Source organism: Mytilus edulis, chromosome 12 (assembly GCF_963676685.1).
Source record: "Mytilus edulis chromosome 12, xbMytEdul2.2, whole genome shotgun sequence".
NCBI lineage: Eukaryota > Metazoa > Mollusca > Bivalvia > Mytilida > Mytilidae > Mytilus > Mytilus edulis.
The window spans coordinates 22,390,306-22,414,109 of record NC_092355.1 but is presented as its reverse complement, the minus strand read 5'-3'; the positions used below and the strand labels follow the sequence as shown (position 1 = coordinate 22,414,109).

Below are 23,804 nucleotides of genomic sequence, written 5' to 3'. Positions count from 1 at the left end.
TTGTCTCATTGGCATTAATAACACTTCTTATTTTTTTTAAGAAAGAGAATGCGTGGATGATTGTTAAACCAAATAAATCAATATTAATGAAAATTGTTCTTGTGTTTAGGTATTTAATCATCAAGTTTGATTTACAGAAAGAACCCTTAAAATGAACCCGAGTTCCATGCTTGTCTTTAAAAAACTAAATATTCTCTTCTAGACCTTAATAATCCTTTATTAAAGAATTAGTTAAATAATATATAATCGTTATTATCATTTTCTTTTAAATAGTCATTATATAAAACATTATGCTTTGACAATATTTGTTTTGGTTCTCCTGGTTTTGTTAATGATTTGTTGATTGGTTGGTCATAAGATGTATCCTCACATACCAGTGCTGCCAGATGATTGATCATTAAACTGAAATGATAAAATATGAAAAAGTAAAGATTTTGGTTTATAAAATCCCACTTTATTAACTTTGTTAATTCCCAATATATCAATTATATTTCAAACCTATCTAAAGTCATGTTAAATTTCAAATAAAAACAAACTTATTTATAATTTATATACTTGAATGGCTATGTTTTACTCTGAAAGAAAAAAAAAATGTCAATTCACCTATTTGTCACTTTTCCATATGCTCTTTTTTTTTATTGTGTATCAATCTGGCATTCAGGTTAACTCAGGCAACAAATTTAAAAGTTTATTAGCTTGCAATCAACAATCACTGAATGAAATATTATTTCTCAACAATTAGATTTGTAATAAATGTAGAAAACTTGCATATATGGCTTAGTTAAGTATATCTGCATGCATTGGTTCAAAACTGCCATAATATTACAATTTCAAGGAACTTGTTTCTTATCAATTTAAAGTTTTCATGGTTTAGAATATTCATTGAACGGTTTAACAACACATAAATTTATATACTGTCAATTCAGAAATTATCATGAACAATCAACATCAATGCAAGTTTTATAATTGCTGTTATAGGAAAAGCTGCATACAAACAATGCTACTGGTTGAGTATTTCATTTATAAATAAGAACTGACATTCTTATATCCGAAACAAAAATATGTATGAAGACTTTTCATGAAAAAGCAATAATTAATCCTGCAATTTTTGCAATATTTTTAAAAATAGTTATAATAAATGCATGCAATAATTTCTTCATTACAGTAATACTATCAAGTTTGTTTTTTTACAACATCTATCTCATGACAATTATGATAACATCGTAAAACAATCTAAATTTACAGTATCTAGAACAAATGGATTATGCTATCTGTTCTATGACTGGTTAGATTTTTTTTAGATAAAAGCTAAAAAAAACTGTGAAATTTGGTAAAAAATTATATTTAGAGGCAATACTCAAAATTTGTTGTCCCAATTTTTTGAAAATTGCAGAGGTAATAAACCTTGACCAAGCTGATCACTTTTATCTTGTACATTTTGCTTAAACTTCTTAAAGTTTTTTAAAATTTAAACAAAAAACTGATGTTGAACTTCTATATCTAATTCTTAGCAACAATGATCATCTTTTTGATAGCTCAAAATCCTAGCAAAGAATTAAAAACTAAATTCCTTAAGGTATATTCAGGGTAAGTCTGGTAACAGTTGGCCCAATAGTTTTAAATGAGAAGATTTGTTTTAATGTTTACAACAATGGACACCTAGTTATTGTAAAAAGGCCAAGTGACCTAAAGGTAAGTCAAGTTATGACTTGGATGGACAGTTGTCTCTTTGGCACTCATACCACATCTTCTTTTTTCTTAAAACTTGTAAAACATTTACATACCATGCTGCATGTTCTGCTGTTAGAATGTCATTAAATAGAGCCAGGGGTATCAAACTGGTTATTATCTGTAAAATAAAATTTAAAATATTTAATAACCATTCTAATGCAATCTGTTTTTAACATTAATTTTTAATTGGATTTTGATAAATAGTTTGAATGGTAAAATTCAACTTTCTACAAGTCTGTAACTTAGAAAGCCATTATTTTAAATTCCAAAAAAAAGTCAAATTATGAGCCTTGATATCTTCTTTTTGTCAATACATGATTTCACTCTCCAAAAGTGTATAAAAATCATAAATACTCCTAGTGTTTATGTTTGTTAACCAGAGTATACAATGACGACGTCACATTGTTTAGCTGCTAAAGACTATGCAACAGTTTCATTGACTTTTTCATTTATAGCATATTTAAGCCAAAATATTATTAAATTATATTTATTTTGATATGTGGCACTCGAATGGAGATAACTGTATTGTATTTTAAGCTTGGCCTTCTTAAACTTGATTTACACATATCTAGATAACCTAAACATGGGATACTGTGACCAACTTATTTTACGTAAGATTTAATTTCGCTATTTTCGCGAGTAGAAAAATAACAGGAATTTAAATTGTCGCCAATATGCAACACTTGGAACTGTCTTATGTATGTACAAAGTCAATATTGCGAAAGCTAATCAGCTTGACACAGATATATGTGAAATAAAGTTTCCACGAAAATCAGTTGGTTTACAGTATAAAAATTTACATTTTACAAAAGTCATGTTTAAAATACATACAGTTATGTCTCTTAAATTTAGACTTCAAACAGAGAAATAGCATGTGATGACCGTACAAATGATTTTTGAATCCACTTATAAATTTAAAACTAAGATGGGGCCTCAGTTACCATGAAGAAAAAGTTTGCTCATCTATAGATGTCACTAGTCTGCCAACACTGAGGTTGAGAGTTTGTCTGTGATCGATTGGTTTGAATCTGAACTTAAATTACTTGAATTGCCTATTTTTCTGCTGAAGATTGGTGAATTTTTGTAGGGGCAGTCCAGTTTCCTCTACAAATAAAATAGACCACCATTATAAAGCCAATAAGAGTGCTGTAAGTGGCAAAAACAACAACAACGAAAGCATTACTTAAAGCTATAAATTACAACTACCTTAACTAGGCCATCGTTTTGGAGAATTCCATCACTCTCTCTGAAACGTTTTCTTGTAGTCGTTTTGTATAAAGATTCAATAGTACTCCAAACACTCCACTTAAACAGATCATGTCGTTTTGTAAAGTTCGAAGTAGGGCTTTATTTAATTCCATGTTTTGAAATATTTCAACAAGCTTAAACATATTGCATGCATATTATCACATAATTTCAAATTATAAATAATTGTATCCTTAAAAGAAGTACATGACTTTGTGTGATTCAAACATTTTCAAATTGGACTTGCAACACCTGTGACATATGCTCTTTAAAATTTCAACTCTTTACTTTTAAGAATATCTTAGTAGTTCACTAAAAAATGACCTGGCGATCTGATACAATTATCGTAATTCTATCATATAGTTTCCTTTAATTAATTTTCATGTATAATCTATACAAAATCTTACAATTTTAAACAACATTTAGCTTGAAAAAAGCTCAGTGACCTATCATTCTTATCTATCTTGGACAAATACATGATATAAACAACAATTTGGCCAAGTATTAAACAAATTCTATCACTTCAATTTAGACCAATATTATATCATGTATATGATCTATCTAAATCATATAAATTTAATATCTAATTATGTTAAATTTCTCACCTTACACAGCATCCAACATAGAACTTAGAAAAATACAGGTATGGATACTTCACAGCTTCTAATGCATCTCCTGCAAGAAAATAAAGGTACATAGTAAAAGATTTATAGACTATTGTTGGTCATCTCAAGCAGATTTATTTTCTAGGTTGATCCGATACGGTGAAAGTGAGAAAAGCAATTGAGTTGAAATGACCAATGATAATCTGTTAATTGCTATTATACCATGATGATGTTGTTAATTTCATTGACAACGGGCATGTCAACCCTTAGTTTTTAGCAGCAATCTTTCATATCACTCAACTGTGTTGAAAAAGTAAGTTATCAGTCAGTAAGATATATAAAAGGCATTAATGACAAGTTCCATTGTCACTTTTATTCTAAAAAGACAAGAAATTTACAAAAGTTTCTTTTAACATATTTCATGCAAGCATTATAGTTGCTTACATCAATTGCATGATAATGATGATGGTGAATGGCTGCTTAACATCCAGTTAAATATTAAATGCATATTTAGGACGAGAAAATATCAGTATCATTTTGCTCTTGTTCTTCATATGACAGAGAAGCAGCAAAAACCAATTTCATAGTCTTTTGTTTAAGCCAATGAGAGATCAAACCCATGACCTCGCACACTTGAAGCGAAAATACTACCATAAGACCACTGCAGATGTCACAGCATTAGACTATAAATGTCTTCGTTGTATTCATACCACATCTTCTCATATTTAGATTATTTTACATTTTATATTTCTGAAAATAACATAGAGTACTAAGTTTCAGGTTGATTGGACATCATCTGCATTAAAAACTACCTTGACTAAAAATTTAAACCTTAAGCGGGAAACTACCTTGACTAAAAATGTAAACCTGAAGCGGGAAAGGCAGACAAACAGATGTACGGAAGCACAGACCAGAAGAAAAAAAATTCCCATAAATGGGGCATAAAAATATGTCGAGGTGGTGGTGTTATTGATTTAATGACTTTTGCTGTTTGAATGCACGTCATTCCCTGCTATATTGTGATGGCAACTTTTTCTTGGAAGAGGAAGCTAGAGTTTCGAAGACCAACCATGTTTTGACAAAAATTTTCAGGCGTAGGCGGTTGAGGTTTTCTCGTTCTCTTTATTTTATACATAAAATGTTATTTCTACAAAATAGATATAAAAAAAAAACAAGAATGTGTCCCATCTGCACTATCATTTTATATTTTCAGTGGACCTAGAAAACGGGATAAAATCTCCAATTTGGCATTAAAATTAGAAAGATCTTATCATAAGGAACATGTTTACTCAGGTTCAAGTTGATTTGACATAAACTTCATCAAAAACTACCTCGCCCATAAACTTTATCCTGAAGCGGGACAGACAAACGGACGAACGGACGGACGGACAGACCAGAAACATAATGCCCATGAATGTTCAGTAAAATCATCATCACTGGTGATTGAAAACTGCATACAGAAAATATTATTAACAGGCCTATTAAAAATATATTGATCATTTTGTGTTTGTGTTGGTCTGATTTTTGTTTATTTTTGGAGGAGAGGGGGTTGAGGTTATTGGGTCTTTCCACTTTTCTGTGGAAAGACCTATTGTTTTTCTTCTGATTATTTTTTTTTTCTTCCGCCTAATTTTGTTCTTGCGATAAACATTTGTTTCGCAATATGTCGCTTAGATATTTGGTATATGATATCGAACAGTTTATGCGCTTTTGAAATTTACCCTGCGTAAACGAATACTTTTCTTTGTAGGAGTTATCTCCTCAAACACTGTTTTCCTTGTTAGCGCATCTCCTTCGCAACCGTAAAAGATTATGACAAATTTATTTTACAAAATTGCTCGTTATATCCTTCGCATGATTTGTCCTATTTTGACCGAAGCGATATGACCGCTCCATATGAGAGTTATTTCCCCTTATGCATCTGATATAAGTGATATGAATTTCTATCTTATAAATCATAAGTGATAGAGACCTAGGATCTTTTGATTTGAGGTCCTTGGTCCCAAAAAATGAAAATTAGGTCAAGGTCAAAGGTCAAGGTCATATTCTAATATTTGAATTTGGCTTATTTTCACTTATATCCAAAGACTGTATAAGATATCAACAAATTATTTTTACTAAATTGTTAGTTGCGACATGTCGTAAGATGTAAATTTTGATTGCAAGCGTACGTTGAATGTAAAAGGGAGTTTTCTCCCCTCTTGTATTTAAAAATACGCGTTTGGTGATATAACTCATTAACTAAATATAATAAAGACCTATGGTCTTTTGATTTGAGGTCCTTGGTTTATGACCTTGAAATTGATCTCAAGGTCATAGCTTAATTTGACGTTCTAGATTTTGACCTTTGCTTTTATTCTATATGTATACATGATAAAGATATACAACTTTTAGAAAAAGGTATCAAACCATTTAACCTTGTAAAAAACAACCGGAAGTGACCTTTTGTAAACCGGAAATAGCTATTTTTTTGTACTTTATTAATATAAAAGTATATAGAACCAGATATTTTTGGAATCAGTGTCAAGTAAATATTCAAATATAATCGGAAGTAACATTTTTCAAACCGGAAGTAACAAATTATCTCCCTTATTTAAAAAAAAATGTATGGAAACAATATATTTTTGGAATCAGCTTACTAGGAGCTATCATTTGACGATTGAAATGACATTTTAAACTTAGTTTCACAACTTTTCATATCAAAATACATTGTTTTGATGGAAAGACCTTCAATTGTTCTCTGAACAATTGGTTTTTAATTGTTATTGACTTTGTTTATTTTTATTTTATCTGTGAAAGAATAATTATACACAAAACAGGAATGTGTCCTTAGTAAATGGATGCCCAACTCGCATTATTTATCATTTTCTATGTTAAGTGGACCGTAAAATTAGATGTCAAAAGTCTAATTTGGCATTAATATTAGAAAAATCATATTTTTTTCACCAAGTAACATTAAAATATTTTTCGTTTAAAACTTTCCTTCTTTCTATCCCCCATCCCAAAAAGGAAAACAACAATAAAATTAGTCTCAAACTTATATTTTAGTCTTCATTATAACAAGGACGTATAACTAACATATAATATACGTCCTTGATTATAATGAATAAACAATTAACATTTACTTTTTAAAAGATACTGTAAAAATAGCAAGATATGCATGCAAATATAGAAATCATCATTTTGACCTATAGGAACACGAGATTCATTTTAAATTAGTGAATGGGATATATATAAATTTCCCTTCCTGTTGAAGGATAAAGACTAAAGGCAGAGATTTTTCTTACTTTTGAACATCAGAAAAAGGATCATTCTGCTGTTGTAGAAATTAAAGTATTGAGGGGTTCTAATATATCTCTTCATAACCACAGTTAGTCCGAGATTACTCTGACGTCCAACGGCTGTTTTGCAAGACAAGCTGAGGCCGTTGGACGTCAAAGTGATATCGGACTAAACGACAGTTCTCTTTTCTAGACCATCGTCAATAAAACATGCTTGAAACACGTGCATCGTTAAAACGACTTTCAAGTCAATTATCTATATCAAAGTTGAAAAATAAAGTTTTAAGTCGGAGAATTTCTTGCTTTTGAACTTTTTTCGTGAGTTTCCTTGTCCGGACCATCGTTAAAAAAGGAAAGAAGATGTCAAAAGTTTGAATCAAATACGTGGGTCAAGTTGTTTATAAAATCTTTATGTGACATGTGATAGGCGCCATTTAATAATATCATTTTAAAATTTAAACAATACAATCAACACCTTTATTAATTAGTCCTTTGATGTCTACAGCTATAAATAGCAATAAGATGATTATTGATTCCTGTGAAAATCTTAACGAGTTCAAGGTGACTTCCGAGTATTGTCTGATCAGGCAAAGTCCGAGAAACCAAAAGAAAAAAAAAACAAACAACATTGACGAAATAAAATCGTAAAAATATTTCTTTCGCCAAATTCTTTCGCAAATGATGAATTTTAATCACCACAATTATTATTTTTTCCGCCTGTTCTTGACCAAAAACTTTAACCTGAAGTGGGAAAGACAGACGAACGTACTGACAAACAGACAAACTGATGCACAAACTACAAACATAATGCCCATAAATGGAATAAAAAATGTACTAGTAAAAGTTTTTAATATAACTCTGTATAAAAAAGTAAAATCACAAAAATACTGAACTTAGGAAAATCAAATCGGAAAGTCCATAATCACATGAGAAAATCTAATGAAAAAACACATCAAAATCGAATGGACAAGAACTGTCATATTCCTGACTTGGTACAGGCATTTCCAAATGTAGAAAATTGTGGATTAAACCTGGTTTTATAGCGCTAAACCTCTAACACTGTTGACAGTCTCATTAAATTTCGTTATATTTAAAAAGATGCGTGAACTATTAAATAGACATAATAAATAAAATAGTCAAAATATGGGTACAGCAGTCATCACCGTGTAACAATTTCAAAAGGAACAATTGAGTATACAGCTCAAATATAAAAATGCCAGTTACTTCCCTTTCAACAGTATATGATTTATTTCTAACATATTTTAAGAAATTGTTTCAAAAAAGAGCCAAATGCTTAGGGACGACATCAAAAGATCAATGTAAGATAAAAAAAAAAAAAAACTTAATTCAAATAGTTTGGGAGTGGGGGGTTGAACTGCTGCAAGATTTGGTTATCCGACATTGATTTTTACATATATTCATATGGGTCAATCAATTTTTCCCAAATTAAGTTAATAGGGGGGTAGGGGGGTCAGTGAAAAAACTATTTGAATTAAGTTTTTTATCCTTCATTGAACTTTTGATGTCGTCCCTTATGTGTGATGCAGTTATGTATATACCTATAACATGTTTAGGACAATTTCTGCTTTTTGTAATAACCTACACTTGATAGATAGTTGGATATTTGAATTCTAAGATGGAGAGCACATACTGAAAAATAAAGTTCATGGATTAATGCAAACAAAGCTAATTTTCATGATTATAGTGAAAGATAAAAGTACAACTATTAACCAAATACAATTAATTTTCAAGAATGATAAGACATCGCAAATAATCAATGAAAGACATTTACTGCTACATGTATTATAAAAATTAACTACTTTAACATGTTTAAGTATTAGTAGTACTAATAAACACAAATTTACATGGCTGTTTGCTAAGAAAAATCTTTTTGTATCATTTCCTATGGTCCAAAACTGGTTTTATTTCAACACGATGAATGATTTACTGATTGTTTATAATAGTTAATGTGTAATGTTCTTTTCAAATATCTCGCATTTTATATAGTAAATGATAGGCATTATGAAAACAAAACATTTGAAGTCCATTTGCAGTATGAATGATGTTAAAAATTGTATGAATATCATTATTGAAATCTAAAAATGTCGTCCAACAGGAAGAAGCTGTCATGATGTGTTCTGTCGGTTTTGTAGAATTCTGGCCATTATCTTTAGATTCAAACATACATATATTCTACCAAAGGATTCATTGGTGCAATTTTGTATAGTACTATTTTTTTTCTATATGTAGTATATGCAGTTATAGTTGCTATAATCTGGAAAAAACGTTTTTGTGAATTATATAATTTTGATTTTGTTTCACATACTAATTGAAATTTATGATGTCCATAGAGGGCAATAATCCTAAATAGATTCTGAGATACGGTGCGACATGTGAAAAACCTTTTTGTTTTACAAAAGACTAATTAACTCTTAAATAAAATTTGTAATCATCACCAAAAAGTATACAGATCTTTAGATTAGTATAATTAAGGAGTGTGTACAAGCAATAATCGATACGCCTGCAGAGGTCCAACCCTGAACAGTTGTAACAAAAATGGACACAATATTCAAGCTTGATACAGATCTGAATTTGAATTCTAATTTAAAGATTTGACATAGTATATGTTTCTGAATAAATAAAGGCAATGGTTATATGAATTGAATTTATATTCAATTAAAGATTGCTTGGTGTTGTGCAATACACTGTGGTGTTGTACAATACTTAATCAATTTGTTGTCAGAGTATGAACCAAAAAATTTCTCACATAACAGTAATGTATGAAAAAATAACTGCTAAACTCATTTTTGAATTGACAGAAAACTTGGAAATCCCCCCTTATTTAATAAATAAAACCCCATAAATCGGTAACGTAAAATCTGAAATGTATAAAATCAAAATGGATGTCACGTCAATAGATATAAGCAATTCAGCAAAGATTCATAAAGACTGTTCAAAGCGTTTTTAAGTTATTATCCGAAAAGTGAAAATGTCCCCTTTTTGTAATGAATAAAACCCCATAAATCAGAAAAGTAGTCTAACATTTGTAAAAATCCAAAGGGATCTCATGTGGATAGTAAACAATTCATCTAAGTTTCTGGTTAAGTGATGAAATTGTTTTGAGTTATTGTCCAAAAACTGGAAAATTCCCCTTTTTTTACTGAGTAAAATCCCAAACCTCGGAAACAGAAAATCCGAAGTTTATAAAAAAAACCAAAAGGGAGCTCACGTCAATAGATATAAACAATGCATCAAAGTTTCATTCATAATGGTAAAAGCGTTTTTTTTAGTTAATGTCCGACATGTTGATGACGAACGGATAGACAGACGGTAAATGTATACCATAATACGTCTCGTAAACGGGCGTATAAAAACACCCCCTGTTATAGTTACAAAGTCCTGTAAAAAGTTTTAACTTATTTTCACCAAAAAGTATACAGATCGTCTGACTATCATTAGAAAGAACTATGTAAAGTTTCATGAAATTTGGATAAGTTGTTCTCAAGTTACGGTGCGACATGTTTACGACTAACAGACGGACATTTGTATACCATAATACGTTTCGTCAAAATTTTGACTGCGTATAAAAAGGAAAAATCATCATCTATACTTAAAGCCCTCACCAGACCAAGGTTGTCTCTATATTCTAGAATTTTACCAAAACTCGAAGAAATGTAAAAATCATCACTTCAGGGCAATAACTCATATCACTTATCTGACAAATTTAGCTATATAAAACTTAAGAGATATGGTAAGATGCCAAAAAGACAACTCTCAACCAGTGATCAAATAACACAGAAATTAATAATTTATGTTGATTTATTTGTTGATATTGTTTTGTTGATAATTTTTTTTTTTTTTTTTTTTTGCTGTTAAGCTGGGGTCACACATTCACGATTTTTACTGCCGTCCTTGACAGGACAATTCCCGATTAAAATTTGTCAAAAGTCTGATCAAGATCCTGTGAATCGTGTATGGAAATTCGATTTTTATCTTTCGCCAGGTAAAATTCGACCGAGTCTGTCACGACTGCGTCCCGATTCTACCGAATGTAATCCGACAGAGATCAGATAGTGACATGACAGTGAACCGACGCTGACGGAAGTTATCCGTTCGAAAACTGTCGGCATAATCGGGATGATCAGGTACTGTCGGAACGTAATCCTATCACGGTCCGCTCTATCGCATTGCAAACCGCTTTGTCTGGTCTCAGTCGTATTGTATTCTGTTATTGTCGGGACTTCTCCAGATCATTCCCGTTCCACATGACACCGTCCCGAATACACAGAACATTGTTAGGAATTCGATCCGATACAGCAGAATCTGTCACGACATAGGCCAATTGTAACCGACTAGACAAAATGGGCTGAGTTTCCCCGAATGTTACGGGACGCACCTAACTGTCGGGGTCCTTTGCCGAACTATTCGGACCCTTCCCGACCAGTAGGAATCTGTTACGAACTAAAACTACTGCGTTCAGACAATAATAGGACATTCCAGATAATTGAGGATACTAATCCGACCTTTTCACTTTTCGTGTCGTACCGCTGTCTGATCTCAAACGGGAGCAATAATCGGCAATGTGTGAACCCCGCATTAACATTTTTTCAATGGATGACAAAAGACAGAGGCAAAGTGTTCTTGTGTTTTGGCCAGGTGAACTTCGGCCCAGGTTATTTTAGCTAAAACAAGTAGTTTTATCCGACCACCTTCATTGGTTGGTCCAATAAAGTCTAAAAACTTAATGTCAGTGGTTATCAAATTATTACAATTATAGTAACCGTTATAACTCATTGAGACAGCAAATCGCCAACAAAACTAATCAAATGACAATTATGTCGATTACGGTTCTGTTATGTTTAATGCTCAAGTGAAAGATATAATGAGGTATAACGGTATAATTAACCAAATGTATTTCAGTTTTATTGTATGATATCAATTATTAATCTATTGTGTGACTTTCTTGTAAATGTATAAGTATGTATGTAATTTTTAATGTATAATTGTTATCCTCTTGTAGCACCATACGTGTGCCTAAGTTGTAATAAATTGTCTTGTCTTGTCTTGCCTTTCATTCATTGCCAATTATGATTATGATATGTTAAGTTCTCAAATGGATGATATATATTTCTTGCTATATTAGATATAATAATATATATATTTATCATCTGTTCATCAATCTGACACTTAATTACTTGGAAAATTTGGTTTTAATGTCTATATACAGTAAATGATTTCCTCTTACAAGTTTTTATGTCTATATATAGTAAATGATTTCCTCTTACACGAGATATTTTCTACGTGAGAGTTGGAAAGATACTGAAGTTTTTTCACTTAGAACAAATGATTACATGACTGAAGCTAGATTAGAAGGTAAGTTAAGTAAATATCTAATGAGTAAAGATAGCAAATATATTTACGATATACTTTGCATGCTTTGACTCAGTTAAAATTATGCAAACTATGACCTCACTCGGTTTGTTTTGATATATGAATATGCAGAAATACTGTGAATTGAAAACTACATGCATTTATGGAACACCAATTTAATTATAAAGAGGGAGAGGGGTTTTTTTTGTTTTTTTACTATAACTTGTATAAGGAGTGGGGAAAAAATCTGATTATAAGTTTTTGCAAATACATTGAATTAAATGTGACATGCATAATAAAAACGATCATCAAAAAAAAATTGTATTTAAAGAAAAAAACATTTTAGAATGAAAAAAATCATAACCCCTCCCTCAAAGTTAGATTATTGATCCTTAAGTAAAATGAAAATTATTTGAATAAACTGCTTCGCTGATAAGCTAAATACGCCCGCAGAGGTAACACTAAACATAGGGACACAGATAATGCCCGCGCTAGCATATAATGCTATAAAGGGACATAAATCAAGAACTGTAAAATTGACGCTTCCAAAAATTGAACTTAGACTGAGTTTAAGATTTGTGGTTAAAGGTATTATATATATTACGTGTTACATTTAGTTGAGACAAATTCAAGTTAGAGAACGGAAACCAAAAATTCAGACAATTTGTTCATTTGTAAAGGGGCATAACCCTAGAACGGTAACCAATATGCTTGTAAGCACTGGATGGTAAAGATTTCTTTAATTTATCAATCAGAAGTTAAATTGAATATTGCATTGTATAAAGCATTGGTTGTAGTTGATCCAACTACCATTAAGGACAAAGATAGATAAGTCCATTTCTTTTAAATGGAGGGTAAAAATTGCATTAATTGATCAGTAGAAGGCAAAATTAAACATTGTATTGTATAAATCATTGACTGTTGTTGATTCAACTATAATGATTGTCAATTTGACAAAGGAAGATAACTCCAATTTAAAAATATACTTGATATTTTGAGAAGAAAAATGAAAATGTTGTCAATTTTTCCATTTGTTAAGGACATAACACTAAAACAGTAAAAGTGACAGCACCAAAATGCAAATTTGATCTGGAAATGGTGGTAATAAGCAATATGTATAAGTTTCATAACATTTGGTTGAGGCAAACTAAAGTTAGAGAAAGGAAAACAACTTTTGGACGTACGTACGTACAGACGTACAGCCGGACAAGGGTTAAACTTAATGCCTCCTCCGCTACGGCGGGGGAATTAAAAAGGGAGCTCACGTCAAGAGATATAAACAAATCCCCAACGTTTTATGCAAATTGGTTCAAGCGTTTTTGAATTAATGTCTGACGTCACATGTTATCGACATACAAACAGATGGACAGCTGTGTTAGAAAACCTTAATGGTAAACTTCTTTTTTGAAATTACTGACATGGTATATATTTTTTTCAAGAATGGAAAATTGTATGTATAATACTAACAAAACATCAATAAATATGTTATTTACTAATGTTAACGAGGCAAGGATAAGGTACCGATACTTGATGTTTTTCAACTAAAAAATGTACAGATTTCAATAAAATATGATAAATTAAAAAAAACAAAAAAAACTAAGGGTAAACTCAGGTGTTCCAAGAGGCTAAGCACAGACGCCTTGACGGAATCACAAAGCGAGACATAGGTATGCTGTTTCCGGCGTCGGTGGCGACGGCGGCGATGGCGTCAACAATGTATTAGTTTGTGATTAGGTCTAGTTTATGGTGAAACACAAGTGGTAGGTCAATCATATTTGGTATGCAGTTGTATAAGCATTGGAGATAATTTGGCTCCGCCCCCTTAGTCATGGTCTATTGACTTTGAAATATTTTCTAAGTTATCATGTATTAATTTGTGATTAGGTCAGTTCAGGAGAACCATTAGTGGTAGGCCAATGTTAATTTGTATTCAGTTGTATAAGCATTGGCACATCTCATTTCCATGGGGAATATTTTGCTTCGTCCCTCAGTCACAGTCTAATGACTTTGAAACTTATCTTAGTTTACATGTATTAGTTTGTGATTAGATCAGTTTAAGATGAACTGTTAATGTTAAGTCAATGATATTTAGTATGCAAATTTATTGGCATTTTCAAGTATCGTTTCCATGGCGATTATATAGCCCCATCCCTTCTTCATGGTTCATTGACTTTGAAACTTTTAAAAATGTTTGTATTTAGGTTTGGGAACGACTTATAATAAGTCAATGTTATTTGTTATGCAGTTGTATTAGCATTGGCAAATCTCATTTACATGGAGATTGTTTAGCCATGTAACTCAGTCATGGTTCATTGACTTTGAATATTTGCATATTTTGAGTAAGATGTTAAAGAATTGCTATTTTGATTTCAACATTTGCATAATCAAAATGACAAATAGGTGAGGCATATCTCTGTGATATCAGTTTATAAATATTTATAATAGATAAATATTGAAAATGTACAATAAACTCTCTGTGAATAGCTGAATCTAATATTGATGTTTTGAAATTGATGATTTGAAAGATTCTACTGACAATGACTGATTGTGCGATTTTAAGGATGTTAAAATGTTATCATTTTAAGATTTATTTTTTGTTTTAAAAGGATTTCTACATATTCAATACAAAATTTCTAATCATAAGACAAAAATATTTGCCAATAACAAATTTAGTACACAAATGTAATGAAATGATCTGATGTATAGATTTCTCATCACTGCCATCTCATTATTTTTAAATATAATTTGTCCTGTTAAATGAACAATCATCATGATCATGACATTAACTAGTATAGTTTAGATGTATTAATAAATCAACATTATCTTCCTGTTTCAGCAACAAGAAATATTTCTAAGTTCATACTTCAGTGAGAGGAAATTTCATCACTACACTTGTACTACTACTTAATGACCAAATTTGGAAAATCCCTGTAAGTACATTAGATCGCCTTTCACATCAACGTATTAAGAATATATATTTATGATAAATATTTCCTTATTCAAATAATTATAAATATATTATTCTATGAAAAAGTACTAATATACAAAAATTTATCAAATATCCAACAAGGAAGAGTTTTTTGTTATGATTCTAAAACAGATTCACTCCATTGAATCTATGTAAATATTCTATAATTGTAGAGTAATTTCCCTAACTATACATGTACACCCATACATTAAACATTACACCATAAACCTTTCATTGATCTGGTAGATATATTGACAATAAAAACAAATTGTCAACCTCTTATGTTTGATAATACGATTTTTTAAAAATTATGCCAGCACCAATAGATGAGTATGAGTGGCCGTTCATGTCATTTGCGCGTATATGATAAATAAATTGGATTAAAGTATAAACGTGTTAAACTTTATTTTTACAATATACGCGTTCAAAACCACAATATACGCGTATATGTAGGTAATATACGCGTATATATACGCGTATAAAATCATATACGCGTATATAATCACGCAAATGACATGAACGGCCCCTCATAGATGAGGATCTTGATAGGCTTTTTACAAGATAGATAATATCCTGACTCTTTCCTTATTCCTGTTAAATAGGAATTCTGATGAGAGAGAGAAAAAACATTTACATTTTGTTTTTACCAAAAAGCTCTATAAAAATTCAATAACTCGAAAAGAAAATAAGGTATCATCCTGAAAGAGTATACAGATTCTAAGTGTGTGAAGGTTTATGCATTAAACATAAATAGTTTCTGAGAAATGGCTCGACGTGTGAAAAAAAAACCTTCTTCTTTTTTTACAAAAAAAATCAATAACTCTTAAACAAAATTTTGAATCATCACCAAAAAGTACTAGTATACAAATCTTTAGATTAATAAAAATAAGAAGTTTGTAAAATTTTAAACAATATAAAAAATCGTTTTGGGATACGGCGCGACATGTGAAAAAAACACACCCCTGTTTTAGTTACAAAGTAACTCAAAACGTTTTAATCTAATTTTCAACAAAAAGTATACCTAATACAGATCGTTTAACCATCATAAGAAACAACAGTGTTAATTTTCATGAAATCAGAATAAGTCGTGCGACATGTGAACGCGGGACAGACACACAGACCCTCAGACGGACCGACCGACAGACAGACGGACGGACGGACGCCGGACATTTGTATACCATAATATGTCCCGTCAAAATTTTGACAGGAGTATAAAATTAAGTGAAGAATAACGAAACTCAGGCAACGCAAATTAAGTATGAAGAATAACAGGATGTTAAAATATAAGGAATAGGGAATAATGGGCTAAATGAATAAAGAAAACTAGAGAATATTGGAATGAAAGAAGACAAATAAAGAAATGAAGGACCTCTCTGTCTAGACCCGTATAGACATGATAGATATGTTAATTAGTGAAAAAAAAATGTGTTTCCGCTTACCTTACCTACTCTAATTTTGAGTGCCTACTCTGACACGTTTTATGCGATTTTGTTAACGTCAGACTGATTTCCTAGTAGTAACCAGCTAAAAATGTGTGTGACGTAAAATGATATTAATTTGCCTACATACTTTCCCATTTTTTTTCAACACGTTAGCGGAAACACGTGTATTATTTCTTTTTGGCCTAATGTCAAAATGTATCAAGATCTCATTAATACAAAGCTGTGTCAGCTACATTATTATAAGAAATCGTATCTAATTAAGGCTCCATTAAATAATTTAATAATAGAAAACTGCCATCAAAAGTTTACCTACATAATTTCCTCTTCTTTTATACACGTAACTGTCTTAACTTCAATATATAAGTCATGTAACATGTGCAAGTAAAGTAAACATTTTTTTATTTTTTTTTAGGAAAATAAAAATAAAAATCATCACAGACCATTAAAAGAATAAAGGCTATATACCTGATAATACAGTACCATCCAGAAACCACTGGAAGAATTAAAGACTATCTACCTGATAAAACAGTACCGTCTAAAAAGCACTGCAAGAATTAACGACTATCTAAAATATACTACTGTACCATCTAGACAATAATACAGTACCATCGAGAAACCATTACAAAGCTAGAAGGACAAATCTAGACAATAGAACAGTACCATCTAGAAACCACTGCAAAAAATGACTACGTTATAATACAGTACCATCTAGAAACAACTACAATAATAAAAGACTATCCAAACAATACTACAGTACCATCTAGAAACCATCACAAAGATAAAAGACTATCTAGACAACAATACAGTACCATCTAGAAACCATTACAAAGATACAAGACTATCTAGACAACAATACAGTAACCTTCCAGAAACCATTACTAGGGTATAAGACAATCATATAGTATCATCCAGATACCAGAGACAATCTACACATAACAGTATCATCTAGAAATAATTTCAAGGATATAGAGATAATACCAGTATCTTGATAGTTCAGAATCCCTATTAAACTAAGGACAAGTATGTCTCACAGTAACATAGAGTCCTTGCATTTTTATAAATATTTAAGTCAGAAGATTGGATCAGTGAAAGTTGTAAGAGCTAGACGACTGTCATTTATATTTAGTGAATTTGCATGTTCCGACAAAGAAACGTGTATAATGACTAGTGGAAGTAGGGGAGAAGGTCTTGATGTTAAAGATAGTGATCTTGATTTAATGTATATCCGTTCTCTATTTGTAGTATATGAACCAGGAAAGAATGATGTCAAGGATCAGAGGTTACAATTTGTCATGGACATTGAGGACACATCTCCATGTTTTACACATCTACGATTAAATACCATGTTTGACAATCTACCAGATTTCGTTCAACAAATGATACAACAACACAGAGGAAAGAACTTTATTTCGAGTGAGCTTTACAAATCACAGCTATTAAAAGAAAACATTGATTTTATTCCGATGATTAATAATATTCATGGTCCTTGCTTAACAGACTATTCTGGTAAGGGTGATTTGGCAATTTGTCTAAAATGTGATCAGTGGGTCACTCAAGCAAAATCATGGATCTCTCGGCCACGTTCAACATGGCCTCCACCTGGACTTATTTCCAAAATAACTTCATATGGTGTCCTATTTGTTCCAATTGGCAATAAGGGATCTATAACTGAACATCTGCAGTGGCGAATATCATTTTCTGTAGCAGAAAAAATACTTATCTTTTCTTTCAGTCATACACAGTTGCTATGCTATGCTTTATTAAAAATTTTAGTTAAAGAAATAATAGATAGAAACCAAGATGTTAAAGGTTTGTTATGTTCATACTTTCTGAAAACCCTTTTGTTTTGGATTTCAGAAGAAACTGAAACATCAGTTTGGAGACCAGACAATTTCATTCCCTGTTTCAAGGCCTGTTTACAAAGGTTAATATATTGTATAGAATATTCAACATTATTACATTATTTCATTCCTGATAACAATTTGTTCTATTTAAGATTTAATAGTAAAAACCAGAACACATTAATCAACATCCTTAAGAATTCATATCAAACAGGAATTCAGATTTTTTCTGCATCAGAGACTGTTCATGATTACAGAAGGTTTCCATGTGAAATAACAAGATCAGTGTGTGAAAATATAACAGTAATGAAAACGGTAATGAACCAGCAGGATTTATATTCAACAGTGCCTGTTATGCCCACTGCAAATTTCATCATTTCATGCATGTTCAACACTTTGCTGCATCATTGTAAAACAGAATTGTCTAGATGTATCTTAACACTGCTTATTTCATATGAATATCAAAGAATACCTTTTAAACTAACGCATACAGATAACCCAAACAATAAACAACGATACAAAATCTACAAACATAACCTCAGTCAGTTGCTGGTTGGTGTAAATTCGGATGCTGTATCTGGGTGGGTTATATTGGCCTCTTTCTTCTACTGTCACAAACATTATTTAAAATCAATAGATATAACAAATTACACTTTGACCAAATTGACAATTGAATCAACATTGTCAAAGATTACATTAAAACATACACAGAAACTGAAGCTTATGTCATTGTCGAAAACAATACCACGTGCCAATGTCATTTTTGCACAAAACTCGTTATTAAGCCCAATAGAACTCAATACTGATGTCATGAAATATCCTATCTTCCTTCACTCTCTATCATTTACACATTTCATACATTTTCTGTGTAGTTATCATCTCGAAGACTTGGAATCATTATTGTACTGTGCAAAACAGTTGCATAGGACAGTTTATCATAACCAGCAACTAGATCATGCAAAATATTTGGGAATATTAATTTTGTTTGACTATATTTTATTTGGAATAGTTCTACAAAAGTTACGTGTGTTAGGTTATGGTAGTAATTTATCACCAAGTGCACTGTTTCGTCAAGCTGTTAATTTAGATAAATTCAACGTAACAAGTGCAGCATTCAGACTGCATCATTCTACATAAGCTGACTTTTTATAGTTTCGAAGAAAAAGTAACAGTTCCAAACCTTTTTTGGTTTTTTATTCAGGAAATAAGATGACACTGACATTTAATGCTTTATAGTTAAGTTATGTTAACTAGAATAAAAGTAATCATATGGATACTAAAGTTTTCCTTGAAATCACACAAAAAAAAGTAATAAACTTAAGCTTGAAATTTCTATTTATACTCACCTGGTTATCCCCTTGACTTCAGTCTTAACAAAGAATAACCTAAGCTATGAATTGTTCAAGTCAAATTAATCTTGAACTCATTTTTGAGGATAACTTTTTTACATCATTTTCTATGTAGTATATCATATATATGAATTCACCCATGTAACGCTGCTCAGAGAAATCAATAGGATCAACTTGTAGCATAAGTTTTTTGTTTGCATTCCTGCAGCACCCCTAAATGAAGTTTATGTCATTGAACATGTTGAATACAATGGAAATGCATAAATATATGTATGGATTTTTTAGTGAATTTACCTTTCAATGTATTTCAACAGTAATCCTAGTTTTCTCAATTTTTTAGTGTTTTAAATATAATATTGTCAATGATTGTTAGAATTTCATAATCATGCAAATATATATTGTTGTTTAGTTTTTGAGTTAATAAATAATTTCACTTCACAGCATTTTCACTTTGCCTAAAATTACTGAACTATTTTAACTGCTAAATGAGTTAATTGATGTGTGTTGAAGAGAAGTTAACTTGAATAAAATATGCACATCAGACTATATTATACCACACTTTATCACTTGAGTCATTGGATCCCAAGAAAACTCAAGAAAGGTGTTTTAAAAAACTGGTAAGCATATGCAAACCCTCCCATGCTAAAAAAAAAATGGACAATTTCAATATATTTTGATACCTTAATTCAATCTGTCCTTGCCACGTTAACGGTAACATGTGTGTGTAAGTTTGTTCCTGTGTCCTTATAATCATGATCATAATTAATGGTATACCTTGCAGTTACAGAAGCCCTTCCATATAAAAGGACATATATAAGAACATGTAGTTGGCTGTTTCACAATATTTTACACAGCCTTTACATTTTTTGTATATTCATGAAATGCTTTGAAAAAATATCTGTTTCTGTTAAAATATGATGGAAAAACCATGTCTGTTGAAGCTTTTATCTGAAAATGATATACGATACTCTTAGCAAGATTTATAATACATGTATTAGAAAATCAATATTTTATGCCCACAAACGGGATTTTTTGACGTTATGCTGTAAAATTATAAAAAGAGAGAATTTAGAAATGTTTTATATATAAAAAGTGATTAAAAAATGGCATATGTTATACTGCAGATACTACAGAGAGTAAAAAGTTTTCTTTTCTTTTTCTTTGATCTTTTCATCGATATTAAGATAGATAGAAGATTTCAAAATAGAATCTACGACAAACGTCATAATTTCCACTTTTCAATAGTCAACTTTCCATTTTGCAACAGTAACATACCTTCTGATCCATCGTATTTCTTTTGCATATCTCCCTTATATCTTGCGCCTGTGTATCAATATGTATGTTGACACTACACATACTTCAGTAACAGATGTGTGCTCTGAAGACAAAAATGCTAAAAAAAACACAGAAATCAACCTAACATAAGTTTCACGATTAAAATTAAAATTCATTTTTCCCCCGTGTATATGATGTCAGCTCTGTATAATTTAAATTAAATGACAATTGTGATCTAATTTATCTTTTGAACTGAAAAAGATAATACCATATAAACAATAAGATGTGCCTTCATAAAACGTTATTGATACTAATTGCTCGTTACAACATCATCATCAACTCTCACATCATCATCAACTCTCACATCATCATCACAGAATAATATGACGTTTCAAACTTTTTTCTCTCTCTCTCTCACTTCTATTTTACTTATGATAGCTAGTTTTGTATTCTATAAACTGTTTTTTTTTTACATGTATGTCCATTATATTATATTATTTATATTGAATTATGGAGAAGACTTAATAAAAAGTATGATTTACTTGTTTCTAATCCATTTTGCTTTAATTCAGCAAATAAAATATGTTTAAACTAATAAGATGTGGTATGTTTGCAAATGAGACAAAAACATAATTAATTTCACCAACTACATTGCACTCTTAGATATACATTTGGACAATAATTATATCTTCGGTGATGCACATTATCCAAATATTTGAAAGCCCAATAGCATATACAAATGTTCAAGAATAAACAAAAACAAAAAGGATCAAAAGTTTTAAAAAAAACGAAACTGGGGTAGATGTTAGCAACAATAGGTCATCTTACTTCAACAATAAGTAAACTCTATACCACAAGGAAGGCAATAACAGACATGCTTGAACAGGACAAAATGTATAACTATAGGAACAAGAACACTAACGGCCTAATACAGTCTAAACAACAAAAGGACAATCGATTATGATAGTCAAAGGGAAACAAAAACGTGGCTCTTGACTTGTTCTTCCTCCTTTTTTGGCGTGCACATAGACTTGACATTCAATGTCTTATGAACATTTTAGTACCAGATTGACAAATACTTTCTCTATGTGAACTTTCTATTTTTATTTTCCAATATTTCAGCAGCTTAAAATACATATATCTCAAACAATATTCAAGTGCTTGTGTTTTCTGTCAGTGTCTTCTCAATAAAGTAGAGAACCCCTCATATATAGTTTTTTTATGTTTTGATGCAGTTATAGTTCATTCTCCGAAGCCAAAACCCACCTTTTACTATTGATAACTACGGTAGCAAATAATGTGACTTTTATGTGACACAATGACAAGTGCATTTCGAACCTTAAGTAGATCCAGATGTCAGCCCAGGTTTGAGACTGGGTATGTTCTGCTTAAAGACAATAACAATCAAAACCAAGGAGTAAACAAAGACTCACAAAACTAAAGGACATTTACATCAACAGTTATAAATAATAATTAAGAAACAACACGAACTCCACTAAAAACCGGGAGTGAAATCAGGTGCTCCGGAAGGGTACGCATTTTCTTGCACCGTATACGGCACCCGTCGTGTTATTTCTTTGTTCAGTGCGGTAATGATGGAAGGTAATTATGACTGAGGAAGAATATTAGATATGATTTCTGACACACTTTTGTCATAATGACCTCCAAACAATGATAAGCACGGTTGAGAATTACAGCATGCAAGAGAAATACTCACTCCAACCAACCAAAAGTGTCATATTAAAACACGAACCACCTTCAAAAGATACAGGCTTCAACTTCAAAATTAATAATATAAAAATGAATGAGCCAGATTCAGCTGTGCATATTGGCATAAAACACAGCTCTGATTTAAAAAGAACTATCAGCATTCACGTTGATGAAAACATCTCAAAGGCAAGACGAACTATGTATAGCCTGATGGGGGCTGGTCTGCATGGAAAGAACGGGCTAAACCCACTAACTTGTCTTCACATTTTCAACGTTTATGTTCTTCCAGTTCTTATCTATGGAATTGGCATTCTTCTTCCAGACAATAAACATTTAGAGCCACTAGAAGTATTCTATCGAAAATCAATTAAACAAATCTTGTCGCTTCCCAACAACACTGCGGATGCAGCAATTTATACTATAGCAGGAGTTATACCACTCCAAGGCATTATACACAAAGCAGCCTTAAACATATACAACAAGATTTGTGGTATGGAATCATCTGTCGAAAAAGATCTGGCAGAAAGACAACTCTCGATATCTGGATTTAACTCCAAAAACTGGTTTTCTAAAATACGTTGCTTACTTGCACAATACAATCTACAATCAGCTCATGAACTTATACAGAACCCAGTCAGCAGATACAAATGGAAAGCAAGTGTTAAGAAGGCAGTGGACAACGTTTGACATGAACAACTCAGGACAAAAGTATCATTATTCAGCTCTCTTCGCAATTTATCTGCAAATAATATTCTATGGCACAATACTCATCCATGTCTTGCAAGTGTTGGTACCTCTGCACAAGATATTAGCCGCCTACAACCAAAATTAAAGCTATTAACAGGAACTTATTACCTGCAAAGCAATAAGGCTGCATTTAACCAAAACTCAATAGATCCAACGTGTCTTCTCTGCAATGAAAATTCAGAAACTGTTGAACATTTTATTCTAGACTGTAAACCTCTGAATAACACTCGTATACCATAC

The 23,804-nt window shown here is 31.2% G+C and overlaps 1 protein-coding gene across 1 annotated transcript; it reads left to right on the top strand.

The window, feature by feature from the left end:
• The first annotated feature begins 15,066 nt into the window (after positions 1 to 15,066).
• On the top strand, positions 15,067 to 21,223 carry LOC139498037 (uncharacterized). Its single transcript, XM_071286342.1, has 2 exons — positions 15,067 to 15,162; positions 17,055 to 21,223. The coding sequence occupies exon 2, from the start codon at positions 17,665 to 17,667 to the stop codon at positions 19,618 to 19,620; it is 1,956 nt and encodes a 651-aa protein (XP_071142443.1). The 5' UTR covers positions 15,067 to 15,162; positions 17,055 to 17,664; the 3' UTR covers positions 19,621 to 21,223.
• The last annotated feature ends 2,581 nt before the right edge of the window (positions 21,224 to 23,804 follow it).